This window comes from Drosophila mojavensis, unplaced genomic scaffold (genome assembly GCF_018153725.1).
Source record: "Drosophila mojavensis isolate 15081-1352.22 unplaced genomic scaffold, ASM1815372v1 contig_36, whole genome shotgun sequence".
Lineage (NCBI taxonomy): Eukaryota > Metazoa > Arthropoda > Insecta > Diptera > Drosophilidae > Drosophila > Drosophila mojavensis.
Window position 1 is genome coordinate 15,674,288 of NW_025318858.1, and position 27,621 is coordinate 15,701,908.

General features: G+C 38.3%; 1 protein-coding gene across 3 annotated transcripts; it reads left to right on the top strand.

Annotated features, from left to right (window-relative positions):
- Window positions 1-87: 87 nt before the first annotated feature.
- Window positions 88-27,521, top strand: LOC6576945 (protein numb). 3 transcript variants are annotated; one of them, XM_044008557.1, is made up of 4 exons: window positions 88-103; window positions 9,658-9,685; window positions 24,713-24,961; window positions 25,818-27,521. In XM_044008557.1, exons 3-4 carry the CDS (start codon window positions 24,755-24,757, stop codon window positions 27,213-27,215), a joined length of 1,605 nt encoding a protein of 534 aa, XP_043864492.1. In that variant the 5' UTR covers window positions 88-103; window positions 9,658-9,685; window positions 24,713-24,754; the 3' UTR covers window positions 27,216-27,521. The 3 variants fall into 3 exon arrangements, with proteins under 3 accessions (XP_043864492.1, XP_015020916.1, XP_015020915.1); XM_015165430.2 differs by lacking the exon at window positions 88-103 and adding an exon at window positions 183-794; XM_015165429.3 differs by lacking the exons at window positions 88-103; window positions 9,658-9,685 and adding exons at window positions 12,516-13,007; window positions 23,992-24,531.
- The last annotated feature ends 100 nt before the right edge of the window (window positions 27,522-27,621 follow it).

Below are 27,621 nucleotides of genomic sequence, written 5' to 3' on the forward strand. Positions count from 1 at the left end.
CTTTTTCAAATCGGCGCTCAACGCAACTGCGCTGCCCACTCTCTCAGGCCGTCAATAACCAAACGTAAGCAAGCTACACTCATTGGCGACGCCACGACTTCGGGTACGTTTTGTTTTCTGCTTCTGCTTTCTGCTTTCGGCTTTCGGCTTGGGACTTTTGGCGTTCGTCTTTCGGCTTTTGCTCAGTTGATGGTGCGCGCTCGCGTATCGCAGTTGTTGCGTTGCGTTGTTGTCGAGCGGCGAGCAACGTCAGAGTAGTGCGTTCGTTGTATACATGTTGTGCATGTAATTGTGTGTGCCTTTGCGATTGTGCTGTGACCGACCGACATACACACACACGCACTCGACAACAGTTAAACTCCGCCAACTGCTGATTTTTAACGAAATATATATTAATTAAAAGTGTGAACACGGCCACAAAAAAAGGGAGCTAAGCAAATCAAAGATAAAAGTAAAATATTCGTATTTATGAAAGCATTCGACTCTTTTTCGGCATTGCCTCTTCGCTCAACTTCGTTTCGGCTCGTGAAGTTTTTCGCTGCTGTTGTGTAATCGAGCTGGAGTTGGAGTTGGAGTTGTGCGTGCACTTGTATTTGTATTTTACGCTTGCACACACATTCCCCTACGCACACTCACACACAGCGGAGTATTTTCAGAATTTTAAAGCTTAATAAGCTTAACTTTTTTTTTGGACGTGAACTTCAACTTGAAGCAGCAACCCAAAAATAGGAGAATAAAAAATAACGAAACAAACGAGCGAATAGCTCAAGCTGCCACAAAACCTATTAAAACAGGTGAGTTGCCATTTTGTCAGGCAATTATTAATAGCTTTCTATTAACATTCCCCTAAAAGAAAAATTGCTGCTCCAATTTCGATGCTCCCTCGCCGTGACACATTTCGGTGGCGAACAACAACAGTAGCAGAGCAGTAGCAGAGCGTCAGCAGAGCAGCAGCAGCCAAAAGGCAACAGCCGAAATCGCCGTATTATTGATTTTCCTTCCTTTGCAGCTCTGCGTTGGCGCTCTTATTGCTGCCGATTTCGTGTCCACGCAAACTTACATACATATATACATATGTATGTATCTATGCATGTACATCTTTGTGTGTGTTTCGTCACGGACGTCAACTTTCCTGCTGCTCCGTTTCCGCTTACCTTTTAACAGTCGTTTTTCTGCATTTGATTTTTCTTGTCACATTGCCAAATGCCAAATGTCGCCCTGTGCATGCTCGTGTGTGTGTGATTGCTTGTGTGTGTGCGTGTTAGCTCCTTACCATATGTTTGAGATTACGGCTGAGCGTTTCACCCCCAAAATCTCAATGGAGATTCTCTATTGTTGCCGACCTTTCCCACTACATCTGTGCATTGTCCTACGCTGCTTTTGTTTATGCCGCCCACTCGCAATCATTACTTAGATATATCGCAATATATTATATGTACTTTAGTACTAAATTGATTGAAAATGAATATATTGATTACAATTCGGTTGGGTTGAGATTATATGCATAACAAACATCTCAGCTATGAAGTACTTATATTTATATCTGCAGTTTACAGGGTATTAAACTAGTTGACTAGTTGACAGTATTATCAAATACAATTTTTAAAACATTCATTTACAAAAATTTCTTTTTTTGACTTAATGAACCCAACAGCGGTTAATCATAGCAGCTTTCAAAATCATTAAATATATTGTTTACCTTTTTAAGATTGTTGAGCATTTGTGTGGAATTTAAATTACATTCATACTCAATATATTTTACAACTTTTGACTTGTGTTTTAAAGCAGCGCTTCCCATACATTGACCTGAGTATCGATTAAAGATAAATAATACATATGAAACGATTTGCACTCAAATGCTAATTAGTTTCTCAAGCATGTTAAAATTATAGCAAAACGAATATAAAATGTGATAATTAATGCAAATTTAAAACTTTTCATTTATATTCTCGATGGACATTATTCAACTGACTTTCCTACAGTTTTCAGAGCTGTTCCTCAATGTTTGAAATATCTGTAAATAAATATAAATATTTGAATATGAATTAATATCATATAATATATATTATAATATATATTATAATATATATTATAAATAGCATTAATAGTCTACCATTCGACATTAATAGTCTACCATTCGTCTACCATTCGACATATACCCATACATTTGGGTATATGTATATATTCTACATAATTTTCTAAGTATGTAATTAGTAAGTCTCACCACCAAATTGGTAGGTATCGTAATTCAAGGCAGCAGTCTAGACTGGAACAAACTTTCTTGTCATACCTACTACCTTTCATATATATTTATATAATATATTTTATATATATAGATATCACAATTGCCTACATCCATACACCTGCCCGTTTTCTGGCGTTTAATTAAATCAATTATGAAATAAAGTTTGTGTAAGCGCTCTGAATTGAATATAGCTCTTAGTAAATAGACCATTAACACTTAATAAATTTTTAGCCCAAGTCATTTGCCTAAAGAAAAAGTGTGTAGAAATACTATAAATGTGTGCTTTCATTATTTCCAAACAAATAGAGTGGAACAAATGTACTTAAATAATAAAATAAAAAAAAAATAAAAACATTGTTGACACATTTAACAGAAATAAACATTTACATATATATTCATCCACAAAATGAAACAATATCCAAATATATTCGCAACTTTTGTCTTTGTTAAAAGCTTTTTTGATAACGCTAAGCGCCTGCCTATAATGTCATTTGTCATATTTTCACTCGATAACATTTAAATTGATAGGTACAATCGCGAAACCAAGAACAAATAATCCACACATTATACCGCAAAGCTTATGCATTTTAGTGTGCCTTTGATTTATAGTCACTAAAAGAAAGTATTCGAGCACGTTCACTGCATGAAGAAGTATTTGTAAATTGATTCAATTTATTTTCCTCCATACCTTTCTAATGAACTTATATATATAGATGAAAATATATTTGTTGCAGTCATCAATATTGGGATTTCAATAAGACAGAAGCATTTGAATTCTTGCTGAGGAAAAAAACGAATTACAGCTCCCTGAGACTCGCTTTACTTTATATATTTAATGTAAGAACTAAGAGCTAGATGAAAACTGTCCACGGTCTAGCACCACATTTTAAGTTGAAAGTTTTTCCCTACCTAGACAATACTCATATATGGCAATCTGTTGAAAAGTTCTGCTCACTCCTTTTATTCCACATTGAAGGTAAAACTGAGTTACCTTCAGCTAAATTTGTATTCCTAACTAGCTGCACTTCAAGCATGACTAACTGGACCCCAGCTGTTGCACTCGAAATCACAGTCAAAGTTTTTCCCTCTTTTTATATGGGAAGTAGAGATCTGAAGAACGGTTCCACAATCACTGAACCGTCAACAAGAGCAACAATCACAACAGCAGCAATGACTTCAAGTTGTTCAGTTGCTGCACTCTGAACACTCTGCGTGTATCTTTGAGATACATTCACTTACTGCCTCAATGTGCCTTGTGCTCTATGGTCATAAATGAGCAGCCAAGCATGACAACGCGCACTCCCAGCGGCATCCGCAAAACCTTCACTTAGCCGCGTTCTGAGCAAACCAAACCAACCAAGTTCGTTGTTCTCACTACTTTATCGAGCTCTTGCGTCGTCTCTGATTCTGGATCCGGCTCTGGCCCCCTTTTGTGTGGGGCCTCTAGCTGCGGATGTCGTGTGGAGTGTGTGTGGCTGCGACACTCATAACGTGTGCATAACTTGTACTTTTATCACAATTCTTTAACTGCCTTTCATTCAACATTAAGAGGCACTCTCTGCTGTCATCTATGACGCGTTGTCTATTAGTAGAGGTAATTAGCTTCTCCAGCGATTCGTAGTTTTCAAGCAATTTTTATAAATGCTTCTGAAGGTGCAGATTCATTACTCTTCAACCTTTGCACTCCCTCCACACTCCTTTTCATCTAGAAAGGTTTTCTATTATGAAATGTCCGACTACGACTTACCTGACTCGGAGATACCCTAACTATAGATATCCGACTAGGAAATTTGAAAAGACGATATCCGACTTAGATATATCCGACTAAGAGATACTTGACCAAGGAAAACCCTTCTAGAAGATACCCGGCCTATACTAAGATATTCCAATATAATTTCAAGTCTCTGGCTCTTATAGATTTCTAAGTCTGATAGACGAACAGCCAGAAAGATTTATAATGCTACATAAACTTATGTAGTATTCTTGACATCGAATGGGATCTCGTACATCAAATTCATCTTACATTTTAGGAACAATATTACACCCCAATTAAATGTCCTATAAGTTGGGGACACATCCGTGAGCAACTAAAGAGTTCTATTGCAAATTGACCAATAAACGATATTAGTTTCTCTCTTCTCATTTTCTAATCCTATAAAGGTATTAATTTTAAGCTCTACACCATTCGAATTGCACCCAACTTAGAGTTATGGCAGCTCACATGCAACCTATAAATTGACTACTTAAAAGCATATGCGGTTTCTTCCCACACTGATTCCCAAATCCATCGACAAGTTTGTGTGTTGGTGGATTCGTCCGCTGTGTCATCAGTTAACCAAAAATGGGCTAAGTAAATCGTAAATCTCACCTAAGTGTTAAATGAGTTTGTAGTTAATATTTAAATGAAACTTCTCATGAAAGATATGTATATTTTTTCTACCTTTCATCATGGATATGTAATTTACAGTCAGTTTGTAGAGCAGGTCATTTGTGCTGTCATTTTCCATGATATACATAGTAGGACTTTGATGGAAATATCAGTAATTATCCTTGATTATTAAACTAATTTGTCGCATATCTAGGATATCCACTTAAATTTTTTAATTGGTATCAGTCAATCAATCGACGGATTGTTAACTTTACTAAAGCAATTAGACCTTGGCCAGGGTTCGACTCGAATGGCACAGCAAGCTCTGTGGGGTTAGTTGCCTGCTGTTGGTGGTTGTTGCTGTTTACTGTGCGAGCTATTAATATGTCAGTTAGCGTCGAACTGAACGGAATTAGTCAGAAGCTGGAATTGGGGCAGCAGGGAACGAAAAGCCAGGAACTGTCACAACCAGAAACGAGTGACGGCGGCTCGAAGGATTGTGTATGTGCTCAGTTCCTTTAGGACTCGTGCAGTCGGCACGTTTTTGCATGATTTCCGTCAATGGCACACCCCCTTAAGCACCCACCCACCCCCCAGACACACAGCAAGCCAAGAACTAACAAGCAACAGCCCAGACGAGGCTAACAACCCCAAGACAAAGGCGCGTCCAGTGTTTGCTCGACGTCGCTTTGCCGTGTGTGGCGCATTATCCTTCAGCCGCGCTTCGGCAGGCGTTTGTGTGTTGCAAGTGCAACTTTTTGCGGCCCAACACAGAAGTTGGGCACGCGCTGCCAGTCATATTTCCCGTGGGAATATCCAAGATTTAAAGACTTGGGCGTGCGAAAATATGTTCGACTATGTCAAACACTGTTTTGGGGTTGCCAATGCAAATAACAATTTGTATTACTTCTTATTTAAACCGCAATTTATTGAATTTAAAAGTAATTGTATGATATTTCAATTAAAATGATTAGATATATTCAATTTAGGCATATTTTAATTAGATATGAATGAACTTAACATAAAATTAAAGATAATACTTCAAATTCTATTGATTTTATCATCTTACTTTTCTCTCTAGAACTCTAGATCTAGATTTATAGCAAAATGTTAACATTTTAACATTTAAATTGTTAACAATTTACTTAAAATTGTATAACAATATTTTGCCAGCAGAACGGTAACTCAATTTATAATATTTATATTTTGTATAAATACCTGAAGTATATAATGCCTCGATGAGCGCGTCTGTCAATATTTTGATTTATGATGAATTTTCATTAATATTAATTATTATTATTTATTCAATTAATTCATCTCCCTCGGTATAAAAAAGCTTCGCAGAAGTAAGAGTGCTCTAGTCGAGAGTGAACGACCTTGACATACATAGTACTCTGCACCGTATAGCTCTTAATGCGCTTAAAGTAATGCATTGAAAAAGACTGGAAATATTCTTGAATTAGCCCCAAATATATTAGAGTATTTTTTTTAGTGCATTCAGAAGACCAGCATATATATCCGGAAGAAATACCGAAAAATGTTTCAAGTGTTTTGTTCGACTGAGCTGAAGAAGTGTTTGAGTGTAGTTATTATAAAAACAATGAGTTATTATAGAGACAGCAAAATAGCAAAAGAGTGAGAAATAAAGAGAGAGCAAAATAAGATAAGAAAGACTTGAGAAATCAGTATATAATTTGAAAGGCTAACCCGTTCAATTTGAAAGTGCCCAATAAATAAATTAATTTTGCATTTACTGTCGATGATGATAGATTCTTAATGAGCTTTAAATAAATAATATTTAAATATATCAAACCAAACGCAACCGCAATTGCCAGGCGAGAGTCACCCAGTTAGATTTTCAAGGTCTTTGCGATTTCTCAGTTTTATGGCAGTAATTTTAGAAGCAACACCCCGATGAATATTGCTATAATATTGTTAGTTTAATTCGAATTCGAATTGGAAGAAGAACCTCAAGTGCAATTGAGAATTGGCAGCGGCAAAAACAACTTTCGATACATTCTGCGCGTTGGCAAAGGAAATGACTTTGGCGTGGCCGAAGGTAGTTGAACGAAAAGTGTGTGAGTGCTATGTGTGCGTGTGTGTGTGCAGGTGTGCGGATGTGTAGGTGCTAGTAAACGACATTGTGGGTGTTGTTGGGGCTAGGGCAATAACTTTAGGCTTTTTTATAACCGTCATCAATCTTTCGGCCAGCTCGCCTTAAGACCAATCAATTTTGACACGCCTCCATAGTATTGACTCACGTGGGCCATGCGACAGTATGTGTGTGTGTGTGTGTGTTTGCAAATGGACTGTGTAAATTCACTTTACAGAAGAACTGGCAATAAGCTCATTAATTTTGCAGCCAATCAAACGAATTGGTATTAATACAGGAAGCCACAGGCAGCAAAGCGTATGACGAACGAGCAGAGCAATTGAACGAAAATATCACCTTGAGCAGTGGCAACAGCAGAGTAAGCAATCTTATACATATACATATGTATAGCATATATAATTATGTATATAGATATTTTATATGTATAACCAGATGTAAAGATGAGGCGAGTGGAGTTGACATTGCCAGGCACATTTATAGCACTTCAGTTGAGGGAATTGGTGCAGAAATTGCATTACTGCAATTTTAGCATCAACCCACACAACGCAACAGGCACGTTCCATTTGTCGCTGCACAGTGGGGCCATTTGACTTGACTGTTGTACAAAAAAGAGAAAGTAAATAAATGAGAATTTACTTGTCATCAGCTCTTTTTGTTAAGCTTCAACAATATTTCCTTTTTTATTTTTGTCACGTTTTTTCTTAAATTTCCCCACTGTGCTTTTGGGCGTGTGCTGCTTCATTCGCATTTCCCTGCCCATAATTTGCGAAGAGTCTCAGCTGCAGTCAGAGCTGTTGCTGGAAGAAGAGATCCACATCCATAGCTGGAAGCAAGATGGATATAGAGCGGGGGGCTTGAGGTGGGCTGAACAAATACTTTTAATGGAATTGCTTTACGCATTCTGTTCGCACATGCGACAGTAAATTGAGTCTTTATATACTTGAAATATTAAACATTCTAAAGATGGCAAATTTAGGCATGACGATAGATGGCTATTGAGGCTTTTAACTTTAAATGTCTGAATTATATGTCTAGATAAATACCTTAGAGTTAAGCGAATAAATGTTAATTTCTGAATAATAATTATCTGTAAATGACTAGGTAAAGTTGTAAGATAAATAAAGGATGATAAGTGAGATCATTTAATAAGAGTTTGCTTAAAAAATATCTATTACAAATATTTAAAAAACAAATTTTTAAAATTTCTTTTTGCATAATTAAGTAAATAATATAAATTAAAAGTATTTAAAACTCAGTCAACCCCAGAGAGAGTCTCCTCGAATATCACACATGAATTAAAAGAATTGATGATCTATATAAAGATTTACATGAATTCATAATTTCAAATATATTCAAGTAAATGATTTCAATATCACCATAAATTTATGGAGTTGCCTATAATTGTCAGAATAATCTATATAATGTTCTATTTAGAGAAATATTGTTGTGTATATTTCCAAAATATACACGCATATTTTATTATTAGGAAGAACTTTGCATGCTTTATGCTGCATCCTTCCTTCGCATTTATTTTTTACACTTGCCCAAAAGTATGCAACAGATTTGAATCCACTTGAGTTAATTATTAAAGAATTAGAATTGGGAAATATAACTATTATTATATATTTGAAATATGTATTTCTATATTATATTTATTTTCTATATCATATTTTTATATTTCACATATTAGATACCTTATTTTTTGTATTTAATTTTGCATAACTTTAATATTTGTTCTATTTTATATATATGAGTATATTAAAAATTATAGTCATTTTCTTCATGAACGTATTTTCTAAATGAATTTTTCCTAAATTAAATTTAGGAATTTTGAAGTAGGGGTAATAAAGTAAGCTAATATAAAACTAATTTGAAATGAATTAGTAGCCTATTTCGTCATCAAATATGGCAATAATAAATATTGATTCTGGCAACAGCTAAATTTTACACATTTACTATCGCATACATAAGTGGGGTGGCGTAGACACTCGAGCACCACTTACAGGATGATAATCTATTTAATGCGCACCGCCTGCTGGTTCTCACGCCTCAGAGTGTCGCCCTTAATTAAATGGCTGATAATGCCGGCGGTGCCCTCCCCGCAGAAGGAACGGCTCTCAATTTAACTATTATTTTTTTTAGAGCAATCTAACGCTTATTGCATCTAAGCGGCTAAATTGTTTTTAATTGCATTTAAGACTTGTGCCAGGCACTTGAAAATATCACTCGCCTGGACGGATTTTATATTCTGATTATTTATTTACTTGCGAATAGTGGCAGGGATGCTGCAACCCTTAGCTAATTGGTTTTTTATTGAGCGATGGGCGGGAAATTTTACAGAGTTAAAGTTACCCTATAAAAATTGAACATGTTCTGTGGGCGGCTATAAAAAAGATTTAAATATGTTATATATGTATATATGTTATAAAACAAATAAAGAAGCTATTCAAGTTCGTTGAACTTTGTTGCCAAGCCATGTTTAAGCTGAGAGTGAACTTTGTCGCATAGGCTTAGTGAGCTTTCAGCTATGCTCAAAGCCACACTTGAGCTTTTAGCGTCTCAAGAAGCACTCAAGCACCAAGCACTCAGGCCAGCTGCATGTCTGCCTTGTCTGTGCGTGTGCGTGCATATACTATGCACATGAATACATACATATGTAAGCACATATACATGTAAGCAAATATATGGGATAGTATAGAAAACAAATTGTAAACACGAGACCAGCGATGCTTCACGACCTTAATGACTGTGAGAACTTTTTGTAATTGTCGCGCTTTAAGCATCTACAATGTCGTGGCCATTAACCAGCGCCAGCTCTTAAGCTTGTGCCCAAGAGCGCATTTCTCTTAAAGCCAGCTTAACGGGGAACAATTTTAATGATTTCAATAATAATTGCAACTAAAATACCTTTTTCGTTTTCTCTATTTGCAGTGCTCAACGGTTAAACTTTCAAATTTAGGTAAGTTGTTAATTCATTAAAAATTCAATTTTTACATTAAGAGAAACAAGTGCCAACATAAAAAAATAAATAAATAAATAAAAATATAAATAAATAAAAAAATAAAATAAAATATCTAAATTAAATAAATGATAAAATATAATTAATATTTATCATATTAAAAAAATTAAACAAATAAAATAAAAATAAAAATAATTAAAAAAAAACATTTCAAAAACTAATTCATTTTCTTTATAAATGTCAAGCAAAGTAATATAAAAAAAAAAAATAAATAAATATGTGTGTATGCGTATATATAATTAAATTTAACTAACAGGAAATAATACAACTATTTTATATATCCAGACAAAAATAATACAATAACAATTAAGAAACAACAAAAAACCAATCGACATTCCACAAATAGTTATTCACAAAACAAACGACGTAAATGGATTTCACGAAGATGGTTTTTGGATCGAAAAGTGAATTTATGAAGAGTGAATTTATGGCATAGCTAAGGGGTAAACACAAGTTATTTTTGTCTCGCAAATCAGCGAAAGCATTTATGTATATCGATCGACTTCATTACAGTTGTTTTGATCGTTTTGAAACGTTTTATTGTATTGTTTCGATTGTTACATCTAACGGCTGCATTTGCACATTTTGATTGAATTTCTGATTAGTTCAACATGTGGCTTTTGTCTAGCCATCTCGACATTGATTTCTCAGCTTGTGGCCGTTGCCAATCCCCCAATCCCCAATCCACATTCGCTTTTTGCTATCCACTATCCACTGTTCGCTATTCGCTATTCGTGGCATTGTCAGTGGCTTATCTTTTGTCTATCCACTGGGTGGCTATGTGGGGGAGTGTCTGGCATTAGGAGCGCCCAGCTATGTATATACTATACGAATATATATAAACTATATCTGACTGATGGAGTAGACAATGCAATTGTAGTTTGTTTAGCACATTTGCTATTGACTGGCTTTTGTTGGCTCTTAGGCAAATTGCTAAAATTGACTTTTAACGGGGCTTTTGCCCAGTTGAGGTCCCGACAACATGAAAGTGTGAGTTGGCTCTGCTTTATGTGCGGAAATAGCATTTTCTGAATATTAGTTCTTGATTCAGCAATCGATTCTGGCTTCACGATTCATTGAGAGCATTTTTACCTGTGTACCAGCTCAGCTACCTAACGCATATCTACATTAAGCAAACCACACACACTAAAGAAATTTGTATATACATTTAGATACCTACATATACGAATATATTCACAGTCACACACACACATGTATATTTTTTAAGCCGCTGCATTGCAATTTTTCGCACGTTCCAATACTGAGAGCTGCTCTTTGTACTCTCTCACTCGGGTTCTCTCTCTGTTTCTCAGTCTTCGACCTTTCCATCGCATGCACAGAACAACAACAAGTTTCATGCAACGACTGGGCCTCTCTCTCTCTTTGCATTTATCTGTGTTTCTCTTCACACAACGACCTTGTCTTATTGCTTTGTTCGCTGCCAGCTCGATTGATCATTCGTCATTGCAGTCGTGGAAACCAGGTTGGGCACTTGAACGGTACGATACGATAAGTTCAATTGTTAGTTCGTTGGTTCAGTTAATCAACTTCCAGCTACTGTCATGGCATTGTATAATATTATTGATTAACGACGCCGATCTCTAACTATATATGGCTGATATATGATACACGAGTTTGGCTCTCTTTTAATTTTCTCTTTCTTCAAAACAATAAAAAAGCAATTCTCTTCGGACGGGAATTATTTCCAGTCGGTGTCATATAGCGCAGACCTGGAGGTATGGCTGTCTGTATTTGTAAGTAAAACGGGCAGCTGCAGAACTGACAACTGGTTTTCAATGCCCTACATTGCAAATAGTGGAGTATATAGGCATTTCAGTGGGAGAGTATCTAGTATACAAATAGTGATGTAGATTCTATTGTTTTTGCTTCAATATCAATATTTAAATATTTCAAACATAAAATAACTTCAAAATCAATTTTCAATTAAGAACTAATAACAGTAATTTTGTTTAAAATACCAATGATATGTATTATTGAAAATGAAATTAAATTTTACTCTAAGATCGAAAAGTGTCAGGTATTGAATGCTTGGAGAGATGGCTTCTCTTTTTAATATATATACTTATAATATAAATATAATTCTCTCGTTCTTCGATAAGTATAAATAATTTAATATCTTGGTGAATAATAGGTCATCTTATAGCCTGGCTTATCTTCTTTGAGCTGCAAAAAAAAAAAACATAATTAGAACATTAGCTTCTGTTATTAATATACACACATATAATGTATGTATCACCAATTATTCGTAGTTCATGATCAGTTAAAGCAAAGAGCCTCTCTTGGCTGTAGCGCATTTCGTGAGCTCAACTGGCCTATCTATTTTGTTGCCTACTCCACGAAATCTACAAGCTGAACAAAACGCGTAGCAATTTTATCGGTGTCGCCGCTCTCGGTCTCGAGGTAACTGCCGTTGTTGGTAGTAAATAATAATACAATGGCACTGAGCAAAGCCACGCACACAGGCGCATCGCAAGAGCGCGAAACACTCATGCACGCACGTGTATGAGTGTGCGTGTGTGTACACAGATGTGTAGATGTATGCGTTTGTATAGTATGTACAAAGCCCAACAGCTGTCACCACGCTTCGCTCTTCGAATCTTGCTCTCTACCGCTCTCTTCCTCTCTCCCTTTTACTATCGTTCGGTCGCTCGTTCGTTTGCTCTGCGCTCGACTGTGTGTGTATATGTGTGTGCTTGGCAAATGAGTTTCGAGCCAGTCCGTCGCTGCAGCAGTACAGTAGACAAATTTGAGCCGTCGAATCGAACAAACCTCTCTGGAAAGCGCGTCGCCCGCTGACCGACAGTTCGCCAGTTCGTCAGTCTGCATAGTCCACACTAGGTGGTGGTGGTGGTGCTCCGTAAAGCCCATGTCCGCGTAATAATTCATACCAAGTCGGGGGGTTAAGTTACTACGTTACGTTTATTCCAGGTACTGCTTGATCAAATGGTGTTCTAGTGTTACGAAATCGTGCTGTTTCTCTATCACTTACGGTGCCGTGAAGTTTGTTAAGTGCTTAAGATAATAACTATGTATATATATGTATAAATATATAAAAATCAGTATATAAATCGGTATAGATTATATAATGCTAGAAAACCGGTTTGGTGACCTAAACAAAATTTAATTGAACGTGCCAAATGATAATCGAAAATTTAATACATCGCTGGATTTAATTGCGCTTGGATAGAAAATTGAACAGTTCTCCAAATACAAATACAACCACAAATACAATGCTTAAATGGTATGTCTCTGGTACAAATGTCAAGCAAAAGCAATACAACAGCAGCAACAACAACAACAACAATACCCAAGTGACATATATATATATGTATATATGTAGATCTATATAGTATATATTGTGGATGGTACGACTCCACTAGACTCTCAATCCGAAAACGAGTTTTTGCATGAAATGTAATCATTTGCATACAATTCTTTGATTCTTAAATTGTTGTTGTTGTAGCTGCTGTTGTTGTTGTGTACAGGTTTTCGGATCGGACTGTGCAAAACTTTCGTATACAATATATAAAATAATTCCTGAATTTGTTGAATTTTTTTTGTAGGTATACAAATATTTAGCTTTGGCGTTTCTGCTATGCATTGAAATAACTGTGAGCAGGCAACTGAAGTTTTTAAAGTATGTTAGATAAATGTTAGATATTCGTATAAACAGAAAGTAAATAACAAAGATTGGTCGATAATTATCACTACGGAGACATAGCTATGTAGGTAGGTAAGATATGGCTTCTTTGCCTATTGACACACAGCTGGCAGCTGTTTAAACTGAGGCGGACCTGGTTCATTTTCTATCTTTTTCCCCATTTTTATATTCATAGATAAATGAAGTATGGCGCTGTCTAGGACTGTTTTCCAAAAATAATTCCAAATTTCCAACAGGGCAACTCGCAAATCGCAATTAACGAGCTTTACTAACATTTGCAATTAGCGTTATTAGCCAGCACTGCAGTCGACTGTAGATCTTTATATTTTATATATGTATATCTCCATGTGTGTGTTATGCATAGATGATTCATTGCGAAATGTGAGTAAAGGCTGCAATTTGTTTTTGTTTTTGGAGAGATATCAAAGTAAACAATTGTTTAGGCAATGTCAGTTAAATAATGCCCTTACCTTACAGCGAAAACAAATATACAAATATATATGTTTCTGTAAACTTGTATGAATTTAGTTTTAATTTGTTGGTCTGTAAATGGAAATACGTAAATAAATACCCAAGTTCGAGTAGGTGTGGTTGAAGTTATGCTAATTATGAACCAATGAAATTAGTTAGAGTGGAGAGAGTGCTCATAACAATAGATACTTTCCTGTATAAGGGCCCCAGATAGCTCTACATAGTTCTCACCCACTCAACATAATTTTTACATTTTCCCTATTTGCATACTCATTATTTAGAGAGTATTTGAAAGCTGTGAATTGGCTTATATCCCATAAGCCAGAGCGAATAGCTAATTCTCTAGCACAGAGAGAGAAAGATAAATCTTTTGAATGAATCACTCGCAGAACTGTCAAGGTGTTGTACTTAAAGCAAAGTTAACGAGCTTAAGTAACAAATGTTGGGGCCACAAAAACTTACGGCCAAAAGCCAGGCATCAGCCACAGGTTAGAGTCCCACCGAAAACCGGTAACAAGCCACAGCAAAAAGTAAGAACATGAAAATACCAACAAACAAAGAGCAAAAGAAACAGAAAAATGAAAAACAACAATAACAACAACTGTTTGGCCCGCCTGGTGCAATCGCTAGACTGAAACCAGTTTCCAGTTGGTTTTCTCACTTGCCTTTCGCTTATGCCAAACTGCATTCTTGGAGATCGCTGGCATCTCCATCTGCGGCTTGGAACGTGCTCCGCAAGTTCAACAAACACCAAAGGCATACCCGAAGCAAACACGAGGAAGCTACGAAGCCAACTTCGCAGTGCTCTTAGATCACATCTTCAACACATGAGCTTAAGCTCTGTTTAGTGAAGTTTTCTTAGGAAACATGATGGTGAGCTGAAGCATCAGCTTAAAAAATGTTTCTTTGCCTCTCTCGTTGTCCTCTTCAAGGCTGTATTTCTGAATAACCCCAGAGTAAGATAGAGCTGATGATACATATGATGATGATGTTGCGGTTGATGAGCCTTATGATGAGACAGACAGCTGAAGCCTGGTCTAAGTCGCTATATAAGGAAACCATAGTCCCTGATTTCTAGAATATATCTATATATTGAGCTCATCATGATGATGATGATGAGCATGAGTTTTTTTTTATACGATCAGATCTTCTTCAATCATACTCGCTCCTATGTTTCTAGTAGAACTTGAAGTTGTATAGAGCATCTACTAGTCGTTCCTTTAGCTCTCACGTATTGTAGCCATAGGGCAATTATGCTTGGCCAACTCATTAGCTTGGCTGATATGCTGATGTCTCGCGGAATGAGAGTGCACTTAAACTATCAGGTCTTACTGGCTGGCTGACTGGCTAGATGCCTCCCCCAGGAATGCGTCTGTCTTTATAGCCGGTCAGAGTCTGCCTCTTAAAGTTTTAAGTTCTTATGGCAGGAAATTAAACTTGGCTAATTACGAATGTAAACGTTTTGTCATTACGCTGATTCTTTTATGTCGCTGCGATTAGTTGGCACAGCTTCATAGGAGCTCTTCTATAGTTTTTATAGTTTATGCATTACAAATGCATTTCAAGTTTGTTCACCTTAAGCTTTCCTGTGGCAACTGAGGATCTCATGTAATGTTATCAGCATTGATGGTCAATAATATTTAGGGAACGATCAATTTAATCGTTAACTGGGCATAAATACGTTTAGGCTTTATGGTAAGAGTCAGCAGGGCATCATATCTTAACAATATTTGTATATCCCTTAAGAGTTTGATTATATTGAATAATAATAATAATTCATTAAATAATAAACTTGATATTCCCCAAGACTTAGAATAATCGTAATTCATTATATAGCATATATATTTATGTACTATCTTACCTATTTATGTATTTGTATATATATATATATAAATGTAAAACTTTTTTTTTAATGTTACTGTTGCACTCTAAATTGGGACTAATCGAGGTCTGAGTCAGATTATACGAGTTGAAACAAACTTTTGTTCGCTTCGAGTGCATTTTTTCAAAATTCGCTGTGCTCATGGCTTGCTTCATTTGCAGTTCTGGTTCGAACTTGTTATGCAAATCAAAGAATTGATGTTTGGAATTTAATTTCATTGAAACAATTGAATTCCACCTATTGATGGGATTTACTGAATAACTGTTATGGCTGTTAAGCAGATAGTATCGTGTGTGGAATTGAAATTAATCAATGAGACAAATTTTTTGGTGGGTTGTCTGGCCTGTCTATTGGCTGTCTTTTCCTGTTAACTGGGGACACACATGAGGGGTTTCTTTGGTTTTCCGTAAATAGACTTTTTGTTTTGTTTACACGTCGCGTCGCTTTATCGATTACTGTCACTGTCGCGCCCCACTGTCACCTATGCGAGGCGGCAGGTGCCTAAGTTATCACTCTTTCAAACTTCTCATTTAGTGGCGCTCTGCACTGCGCCTCGTTTACGCCAAATAAACAAATGCGAATTGCGAGCGACAATACTTTTTGTCACACTCTCGCGCACAATTAAATTGATTTCGTTCTGGAAAGCGCCAACTCTATTTTATTTATTTTACGTTTTTGTTAACTATAACAAACAGAGCGAGCAGAGAATGCGCCTGACAGAAGCTGTCATGCTCCGTTGCCCATGAATCCGTTAGCTAAAACTCTATTTAAATTTGTTAGATAATTTGCCAAAAGCACATACTGTTCGTATCTAATGCTAAGCGCAGTTGAAATCAACATCTCTGGGACGTTGCACGTGGATTATATTTATTTGGCTCACTGTCAAAAGCAGCTTCACCTTATCTTAGCAGCGCGAGACAATATTTAAAACCTAAAAAGTTCTTTTTGATGTGCCAGATAAGGCAGATTCGCTCATCTCTCACTCTAGACAGTTCGCTGTTTGACAATGTCATGCGAAATCCCTGTTCAAGTAGTACGTGGATTTTTGTTAAACACTGTTTACATATATTATATTATATTATATTATATTATCACAGTTAACTTAACAAGAATACGAAGCGATACGAGGCATGAATAGAAAATCGAACTTCCTTAAAATTCGATTATTTCTTATCTCGTAATATAAAAAGTTTTTCATAAATTTCAATTTTTATTTCATTGTTGTTATTAAATAATATAAAATTTATAAATTTATTTCATTGTTGTTATTGAATAATATAAAAGTTCTGCAGAGCTTTGTAACATTCTTTTGCATACAATTATTCATGATTCAAGTGAATTTTCCCCCAAGTCGAAGGGATTTTTGTGCAGAGGTCTTACACTCCAAACGGCCGGGAATGCCTTTTGCATATGAGCTATGAATACTTAATCATGTAATGAATGTGTCGAGCTCTGATGTTAAATTTTGTATTGATAGCTTGTTCGAGCTAAATCAACTGCATATGATTATGATTCTTACGCGAGCCTCACTTGCTGTTGTTGTTTATATGTAGATTGACAGTTCAAACGAGTTGTGCTGAAACAGGTTTATCACTCAGTGAGTGTGTATTTCTCACTCTACTCTCTTTGTATATGGAGGCGAGTCTGTGTGTATGTTGAGTCATTCCGTCATTTCTGTTAGGAATGCGAAATACAGGTATTCCACGCATTACTCAAGTCGATCAGAAAATACAACCTATGCCAATGCAAACTTACAAATACACAGGTATATAGCTGTAGATATTTAGATATATAGCCGAAGAGAAGCATGTAGAAATTCAGATACAGGACTAAAGATACTCAGATACAAACACAGATTGTAACTACAAGAAAAAAGATTAAGGTTCACTGACATAGCAGCGCAGCCAAAGATATACATATTTAGGTATACAGATAATTAGATAATGCTGCAGATACACTGACTAATAGGCAGAGTTTGTTATATAAAGATACTGAGATTGAAATTCATACACAAGACAAAAGATACATATACAGATACAAATAAAGGCACATATACAGACGTACAGATACCCAGATACTAAGATTCTAAGATACTCAGATACTAAGATACTCAGATAAGCAAATTCTCAGATACAGATACAGGTACTCAGGTACAGATATAGATACTCAGATACAGATACTCGGGTACAGATACAAATACAAATACGGATACTCAGATACAGATACAGATACTCAGGTACAGATTCAGATACTCAGATACATATACTCAGGTACAGATACAGATACAGATACAAATACGGATACTCAGATACATATACAAATACTCACTCAGATACAAAAACTCAAATAAAGATACTCCAAATACCTTAACAGGTAATAAGATACAAATACTCAGATACAGATACAGATACTAAGATTCAGATACTTAGAAACATATACAGATTTACCCATAGAAATTTACAGGTTGCGATAGTAGAAAACCCCACAGACATTTACACTCAGGCAAATGCAAATACCAACATGTATACACACACGTGTACATAGTCACAGATAAAGATACATATACACAGATATCTTCTAGGCAGCTGTTGTGCATATCCTTAGATCTCGAATCAGCAACAGCTAGCAGCAAACCGTAGCGAACTGAAGTGTGTTCTTGCTCTACCTGCGGAGCCAGACAAATCAAATAACAAGATCCCGCAAAGGACATGTGCTATTAGAGCTGGTTAGAGGCCAGTTCCAAGGACCCAGTTCCAAGGACTCTTCCACGTGCAGCAGACACATGTCGGCGCCATTAACAACGAAGCGTGCCTTCGAGTTTATAAGTATAGTCCTGGCAGATGGCACCGATTGCAATGGCTGTCGAATGTTTTGTTTTGTTTTCAGTTCTCTTTTTTGGCAGATGCCTCCGGATTGCAGAGAGAGAGAGAGAGAGAGAGAGAGAGAGAGAGAGAGAGAGAGAAAGAAGTGTGTGTGTGTGTAGCACGTAGACATACTCGAAACATATTTGAAATTTATGCTTGTATATGTATTACATGCAGTCCTTTTCTTTAACGACTTTTGTGACTTCCGCTCCTGGTTTCCTGCTCTTGTTTTCAAGTGGTTTCTTACGAGAGTTCGCAAGGCAGGCAACTTGATTAATAAAACATATATTCTAAGGGATTTTATTGTAAATAAGATGTATGAAAAACTGGACTTTATCCTAATAGTTTAAATATCTATGATGATTGGGAAGTTTGAGATTCTTAGAAGTCTTTAGGTCCAAGGGATTTAATTAATGTGAAAAGTAGTGGGGCATCTATGCTTATGGCCTTTACAATTGCATCAGCTGCCATAGGAAGGGCCGATCCGATTTATGTACAGATTCAATGCGAGAATGCAAAATCTATTTTCTCATAGGTAGTTCCCATGGTGTCCAGGTAAATGCCATGGCCCGATCAACGCCCAATTGACAGCTAATAATTACGCACTTCAACAGCCGAGCACATGGCATTGCAGCTGGTTATTAGGGCTGGCTGCATTTGGTCTGGGTGCATAGCTATGCATATACCCCCTGCACCCAGCACCCTGCTCCCCGGGCCTACCCCTAGGCGCCTAGTCGTGCCAGCCGAGCAGTTAAGGGTGCGCTTTAGCACCATCGTGTGAATTTGTCTCGTCTGTGCATGCTGGGCATCACATTGGTGGCATCGCAGCATCAGGCAACTCTTTGTCATCTTGCGAGCAGTCGCACAAATCTTAGGGTATTGTTTTGCAGCTAATTCAGTGCGAATCTTGAGCAACCCTTTGCGAGGAAACACGGCAGTCGAATATGGTTTTAAAAGAGACCATTAGTGTGGGAATTTTGTGTTTTCAGTTGCTCTGAGGTTTGCTCTAAGATTTTGGTGTTATTCCTCACATTGGTTTTGACTAACTAGAACTTGAAAAGAATATTTTCAGCATACGTTCTCTGTTGTTATACAGGAAGAGCCTAATTGCCTTGAAACACACTTTTAATTACTTCGCTAAGCATCCGTTAAGCCATCGTGTATGAAGTGCATGTATTTATTTCATTTTTTATGTGCCGCATTAATTTGACATTTACTTTTTTTATGAAAATTCCCACGACCACCAACACAAACGGCGAGTTTACAAATTTTAAATTCCGACACTCCGATAAGCAAACCCTCCCCCCTTACGAATCGAAAAAGAAGCAGAAGGAGAAAGAACCAACAGAATTGTTGGCTGTTCTGTTGGAAAGGACTACATACGCTGGTACCAAAGGACGTCGCATCGTAGCTGTGTACATATTTGGCTTCAGCTTTGGTGGTTGGTAAACCCTCGATCCGCCGTCTGGCCGACTATGAGGCCAGAAGACAAAACGCAGGGCGGCATAATTATAATTGCATATTAAGTACGCGCCGAAAGCTGGCCAAAGGAAAAAAAAAAAAAAAAGAAGAGGAAGCCATAAATGTGTATCCTTTTTTCAACTTTTTTCCTTGCCACCACAAAGCGTGTGAACTGCTGAATGCATCCAGGAATGCACGTATATATATATGTTATATGTATATTCTGTCTGCGTTGACATTGAGTTGGCTTGAACTGTGACTGAACTACCTACTGATGTGAGAGGCATGAATAGATTCGCATTTTTAATTGTTTCCTAGTTCACAGAGAATAATGTGGAATGTAGAGAAGTCTGATTTCATTTAATGTTGATCTTAATTTTAATAATGATTCGCCGGATTTAAAACGTCTACTTTCATTTAACATTGATCATCATTTTAATAATGAACAATTGGAACAATGGATACTATGGGTTCAGTATTTCTATAGTATCTTTCTTCCAGAGAATTGTTATTAATGTAAGCTTTCATCACACTCTCTGTAATATCGTAAATACTTATTTCAGTTCTCTAGCTCCAGCCTTCAGATACATTCAATATATATAGATTCGATTTCGTATTTATGAGTTTCAAAAGCCTCTTTATTGTGTTTGTTCATATTTCAAGACATATTCATCAATTAAAGCTTATTCGTGGTTGTCTTTAGAGCTAAAATCATAATAAGCCCGAGGTATAACCATATTTTCTTAGTTAGTTAGCACCAACCTTGTGGTATGTCCAGTACACTAATATTAGCAACTCCTCTCCTATTGTCTGAAGTCTAAAACAACAGAGATTATATATTTGCAGTATTTACTATGTCAGTATAGGGTTTCAGCCTTTGCACTGTTATCCTGTAAGCTAATCCCTCTGCAGCGACTTAGGCTGAGAGAGGAGGACTAAACGGATTTAGTCAGCTAGCACTAATCCAGGCTTATCGGTGGGCCTGTCAAATCCTTCAACTTAGCCCTGTCACATCTCTGACGATGAGAAATTCCTGATCATTCAACCGACCAAAGATGGATAGCAGCTGGGGTCAGAGTCTACCGCGTGTGCAACAACTTTTGGTGCTCAATTAATAGCAGACCTCTGTACAGACATAGAAAGCTTCACTAGGCAGCTCTAGTGGGCGCCAATGTTAATTAGTGTATTACTAGGCAATATAGTAAGTGTATGCTGCTTGATATATACATGGGGATAGGCGTCTGGTTTAGCAGTGTCAATGACTGCGCTGCAAATTGGTCATGGGGGTTAATTGCTTAATGGCGTCTAAAGGCAGAAATTTGCCATTTGCTGTGGCACGCTAATTTACGGTTATTCATTATTTCATTATTATGTCATGAGAGTGTCATGTGTTACAGATCAGCCAGACATATGATTTATAGATGAATATGTATCATTGCTAACATGTGCTCAAGCTAATATCAGATGAATTCCATTTTGCATGTGAACTTTATTAGTTCACAATCATCTGAGTCAAAGGCAAAGAATCTATATTTTATTTAAGTTCTTTTAAATTCTATCTGATTGATTTGATTTGAGGCAGCTTCTTTGCATCACTAAATCTAGAAATATTAACCCATCGTTATCTGGTTAAAAGTTGCTTGGAAATTACACTGACGTGAATGGTATACGATTTTATGGCCTTTGTTAATTAGCCTGCAGGGTAAATATACAAATTTTATATATGAAGCAAATATTGATTTTACCTTTACGTGGATATATATACATGTGCGTGTGTGTGTATATAGATCTATCTGTTTATAGTCTGAGCATGTATATCAACTACTCTCCGATCTGTTTGATTTTCCTCATGGTCGAGTGGAACCTGTTTGCGGATGGCTTAGTGGTTGAATGAACCCCCCATTCGGATGATGTTCAGTTAGTGGCCCATTGTTGTTGTCACTGCTGGAATCATGTTCAGTTTTAGAGAGTGACTTAATAGGCTTTTTGTTGTTGTTGTATTCTTAAATCTGCAGTTTCATTAGTATTTTGTTCATAGGCGAAACGTGTCGTTCACGCAGTTCTCGAGCCAAATGAATCATAATGAAAACAAACAACAAAATATGCTGAGTTACATTATAAATCACATAACTGCGATACAGTTTTGTATACATCAGAGAGCTGAGATATATTTCGATCGAGTGCTATGCGTTAGTTTGGAGAGGATTTGATAGGATATTTGATATTGGTTCTGTATGCCTGTCAACTGCTCATAATATATCTATATATATAAAACTGAAAGTGACCTCTAAAGCTGATCATACTTTTGGTAATGCTTCTACAGAAAAGCAATCACCTTTTATTACTTGGGTGTTCTGGCTCTGAAAAGCATTTGGTTGAGTGACCTACATTATGAGCAGGCCGCAGCTGTTTGGGGCCAGCACAAATCTAAATCTCACGGCTTAGGCGCACAATTTGATTAGCTTGGCTACAGCTGACCCTTTCGGAAAGCTGCAGCCACGCCCAGACTAGAATACGAGGTGCCTCCAGGCCAGAAATGCAGTCAAACCAGCATCCAGCCACAATGGCCACAAGTCAACGCCCCAGCCAGCCGTTTCGGCTGCCCTTGCAGAGGCGGCGGCATCCCCCAGCTGAGCAGAACTGGGCAGCATAAATCCATATAAACCTGTTTTCTTAGATTTACAGTTAAGTGTGGTTACCTCGCTGCACCAAAGCAGAATAAGAAGAAGAAGAAAGCTACTGCCCACTCTTACTCAAGCAGCTCCATAAAAACTGGTATTAGTCATTGTTTCTCTATAAGATAACATGAATATTATGTGTCTGATAAGAAATTAGCATGTTGTTATTTTACAGCTAATGGGTAAAATGTGTTTGGTATCATATAACAGCCTGTGAACCCATCCCAGTGATATATTCATATTATATAATTTATCTAATTTATTTATGCTAATGCCATCTATTCTCTATTGATACTCTATTGATCAGCTGAAGGTTTCTTTGAATTAAGAATCCATCTTAAGGGTTATATTTAAATTTTGTGACAGAATGTATTTATTCTTATGCTGATCATATAACAACTGAAGGTTTCTCTCATCTGTGTGCCCATCTCAAGTGTTATATTTAAATTGTATAATATTTAGAATTTATTTATTCATCTCAAGCATTTTGCTGCATCCGATTTAAGCTAATGCAGTTTGTTTTCTCATGTTGATTTTGTCAGCGCTTCGGGTGGCTCGTGTTCTCCATTTTCCCAGGCAGGAACGGGGGGAGCGAGTTAATTATAAATTAAAGCACACATAGCGCATATAGTCCGGTTAAGTTTACCGCAATATGAGACATGTGATAAAGTCACAAAAACGTCAGCGTATGTCGCCGCAGCGCAAAGAAAACAAAAGCCCCACAAAGTATAAATAAATAAGAACAAAACAGAAGAAAAAAATAAAAAAATAAAAATAAATAGAAAATAGAATAAATTAAAAATATAAAGCGAAACAACAACAAAAAATAATAATATTATTAAATATGTGTAAACAATTACGTGAGACTGGCAGCCATGCGCACGATAAGGCCCGACTGGGTTTGCAGTTGTTAGTTTGGCGACTGGGGACTGGGGGCTGCTTTCCCAAAGGTTAGCTGGCCTTGAGTGGGTCTTTGGCTAGGCAGTAGCACTAGATATTCGGGCTGGCATGTTGCCTAGCCATGCAGAGCAATTATGGATCCATTCGCATTGTTGAATTTTAGGGGCGTTGCCAGTGACACCCTTCGATAAGGTTTAATGAATGTGTGTGACTCACAGAATCGAATCAATGCATAGCAGAGACGTCAAACTGCCGTTAGATAGTGGCCGCTAAACAATCGTCAACATTCGTTCAAAATATTTTTACAGATCGAGCAACAACACCAACAAAACCAACACCAACACCAACAGAAACAGAAACAACAGCAACGGCAACTCATCAATTAATTTAATCAAAGCCCATAACTCAAATTTAACGAACAAATAAAATTGCGAACGCAACAGCCCAATAAATAGATCAATAAAATAAAATACAATCAAATAATATAAAACATACACAATATATAGAAACTATCAACACGAGACTGTCATAAAAAGAGAGAGGGAGAGTCAGACAGAGTGAGAGAATTGCAAGCAGCTGTCGTGTGACATCTGGCAACGCTGTCTGTTTCAAACTGTAACGGTTATTGGCAGCATTTTACTCACGCAAAAGCCAAACCGGATAAAGCGAGCAAGAGAGAGAGAGAGAGAGAGAGAGCGAGCGAGAGTGAGGAAGAGCAGCTGCCACACGTAGCAGAGTGAAAGGGAGAGTACGAGCAGACCACAGCCATGGGAAACTCGTCGTCACACACGCACGAACCACTGGAGCGCGGCTTCACACGCGGAAAATTCGGCGATGTTAAGAATGGGGTAGGTAACACTAACAGCAACAACAACAACAACAACAACATCAGGGGTTGATCGGCACTTGTTTCTCTTAAATACTGTCTGGCATAACAGCACCACAATTCGAATATATAAATATGAATCCAATTTGAATCCATTATGCATCCATTAACTTAAACAATTTGTTTATCCAATATCCATATAGAAATCCGCCTCGTTTCGGTTTAGCAAGAAATCGCCCAAAAAGATGGATCGACTACGGCGCTCGTTCCGCGACTCGTTCAGACGTCGCAAGGATCGTGTGCCCGAGTCGTCGAAGCCGCATCAGTGGCAGGCCGACGAGGAGGCCGTGCGCTCAGCCACCTGCTCGTTCTCGGTGAAGTACTTGGGCTGCGTGGAGGTGTTCGAGTCGCGCGGCATGCAGGTCTGCGAGGAGGCACTCAAAGTGTTAAGGGTGAGTCACAATGCACATTGATTGACTGTGAAATCCAAAAATATGCAGAAATAGCTGATCACGAATGTGGATACTCTAGGGGTAAACGGATATAGATGGGCTTATTGGTTTGACTTGACTATTATTTAATGAGTTGGCAGAGTATTACAACATTCATTTCACTCTTGGATTGATAGCTGAGAAGCAATAGAAAAATTCGTTATTAAGATGTGTTTCATTGGATATAGGATAATGATGTATTTATAAAAGTCTGAAAATAATCTTCAATAATCATAAGAATAATCTTGAACTTAGGATCTAGATCAGTCAATATAAAGTATAATACTAATATAAGTATCCTCAGGTTAACTAATCGAATTGAATTAATATATTTTATATTATTTAAATAAAATTTACGTTAGCTTGGAATATTTTGTAGGCCATCAAGTATAGAACATTGACTGACCATTAAATTCTTTTTTTTTTTTTTTTTTTTTATATATTAATTTCATTATAAAAACTTATACTACTCCATATTCTTATTTTTTTTTTTTTTTCTTTTAACATGAATTTAACATACAAATCTATGTTAACTTATCAAACAGAGTTGATTTTCTATTTGATATTAATTTAAGTATACAAATTGAAATTGTTCTCAACCTCTTTTGCATATATCATATCAATCTAACTGCATACATAAAAAATAATGTATTGATCTGAAAAGCTTGTCAGAAATTGTAATCAGAGCTTGGGATGATTAGATATCAATAGTTGGTAATAATATCCGCCGAGTGCCTGCCAATTGGGTTTCATTTTATTGATAATTTCACCGATGATGATGATGATTCACTAATCGAATTTATCCGTTGCTCTACAGCAATCGAGACGGCGGCCGGTGCGCGGCTTGCTTCATGTGAGTGGAGATGGTCTGCGCGTTGTGGATGACGAGACGAAGGGCCTCATTGTGGACCAGACCATCGAGAAGGTGAGCTTCTGTGCGCCGGATCGAAATCACGAGCGTGGCTTCAGCTATATTTGCCGGGATGGGACTACTCGGCGCTGGATGTGCCACGGCTTTCTCGCTTGCAAGGACTCCGGCGAGAGGTTGTCGCATGCTGTGGGCTGTGCCTTCGCCGTTTGCCTGGAGCGCAAGCAGCGGCGCGACAAGGAGTGCGGCGTGACAATGACCTTTGACACTAAGAACTCGACCTTCACGCGCACCGGCTCCTTCCGGCAGCAGACGCTGACCGAGCGCCTGGCCATGGCCACGGTGGGCAGCAACGAGCGCAGCGCGGATGGCCCAGCGCTGCCCGGCCCGCCAGCCGCCACGGTAAAGCCGTTCAATCCGTTCGCCATCGAGCGGCCACATGCCACACCGAACATGCTGGAGCGGCAGAGCTCCTTCCGGTTGAGCACTATCGGCAGCCAGTCGCCCTTCAAGCGCCAGATGTCGCTGCGTCTCAATGATCTTCCGTCCAATGCGGATAGGCAGAAGGCCTTTCTGGCCGCTGCCTCCGGCCATCCAAATCCACACTCGCTGCACACTCCGCTGCGCAGTGTCTCGCCCATTGCGGAGGTGTCGCCGGCCAAGACGGCTGGCGGAGATCCGGCCATCGTGGCCGCCGACACGGTTAGCCAGCTGTGCCAGGAGCTCAGCCAGGGGCTCTCGCTGCTCACCCAGACGGACACACTGCTGGCGGCTGGGGATGATCTGAACTTCAACAACAACCGCAGCATCAATCAGAACATCATTGCCGCCGAGAAGCAGCAGCAGGTAATCTCGTACAGCACCAGTGGCAGCGGCAGCACCAGCGCCAGTGGCACGCCCACTGCTCAAGTGCCGCCTCGCGTGGCCGGCATGGCGGTGCAGCCGGCGGTGCAGTCACCGAAGCGCACCAGCTTCGAGCCAGTCGCCGATGCGGTGGAGCTGCCCAATGCGGATCAGTGGTTGGGTCAGGTGGTGCGCACCACTTCGCCCGCTGTGCCACCCAAAAGACCGAGTTACTTAGCGAACGTGGGACGGTCTCAGACCATGTCGGCGAGTGCCTCAGTCGGTGGCGGTGGATTAACCGATACCGATCCCTTCGACGCTGAGTGGGCGGCCAATGTGGCAGCGGCCAAGAAGATGTCACCGGATCTGCCGGGACAAGCAACGGGATCTGGTATCACCAACAGCAGCAGCAGCAGCAGCACCGCCACCACCAACAGGCACAGCACGAATCCGTTTATCTCACCGCCAAAGGCGCCAGCGCAATCGTTCCAGGTGCAGCTGTAGGATGGTGCTTCCCAAACAGACAGAGAGAGAGAGAGAGAGGGTGGGAGAGCTGGAGTGAAAGAGAAGGGTTGGGCGATGGGGCGATCCAAAGTGTGGTTCACTTGAAAAACGTAACTTAGTGTAATGGGGCAGAGGACAGCACGACGGGAAGTTAGATAGAATTAAAGATAATGATCAAGAAACCGCTATTCGATTCCAGGTACTTAACGCAAACAAAACAATTGTTGAATTATATATATATTAAATACCCTATGAAAGTACAGAGACGGGAATAGACCGTTAAATATACGCTACGCATAAAGTAAAGTTAACTACGCATAATAAGCAAAGCAAGGCACCTACACAGATACAGAGACACCTGCGAACAGGTGTGACAGGTCTGTGATGCTTAGCAATAATCAATGGA

Bases quoted from the DNA above. Each gene is read 5' to 3' on its own strand.
- LOC6576945 (XM_015165429.3), top strand. From the start codon at position 24,451: ATGGGAAACTCGTCGTCACACACGCACGAACCACTGGAGCGCGGCTTC. The intron at 24,532-24,712 runs GTAGGTAACACT...ATATCCATATAG, and splicing joins TCGGCGATGTTAAGAATGGG to AAATCCGCCTCGTTTCGGTT. The intron at 24,962-25,817 runs GTGAGTCACAAT...GTTGCTCTACAG, and splicing joins AGGCACTCAAAGTGTTAAGG to CAATCGAGACGGCGGCCGGT.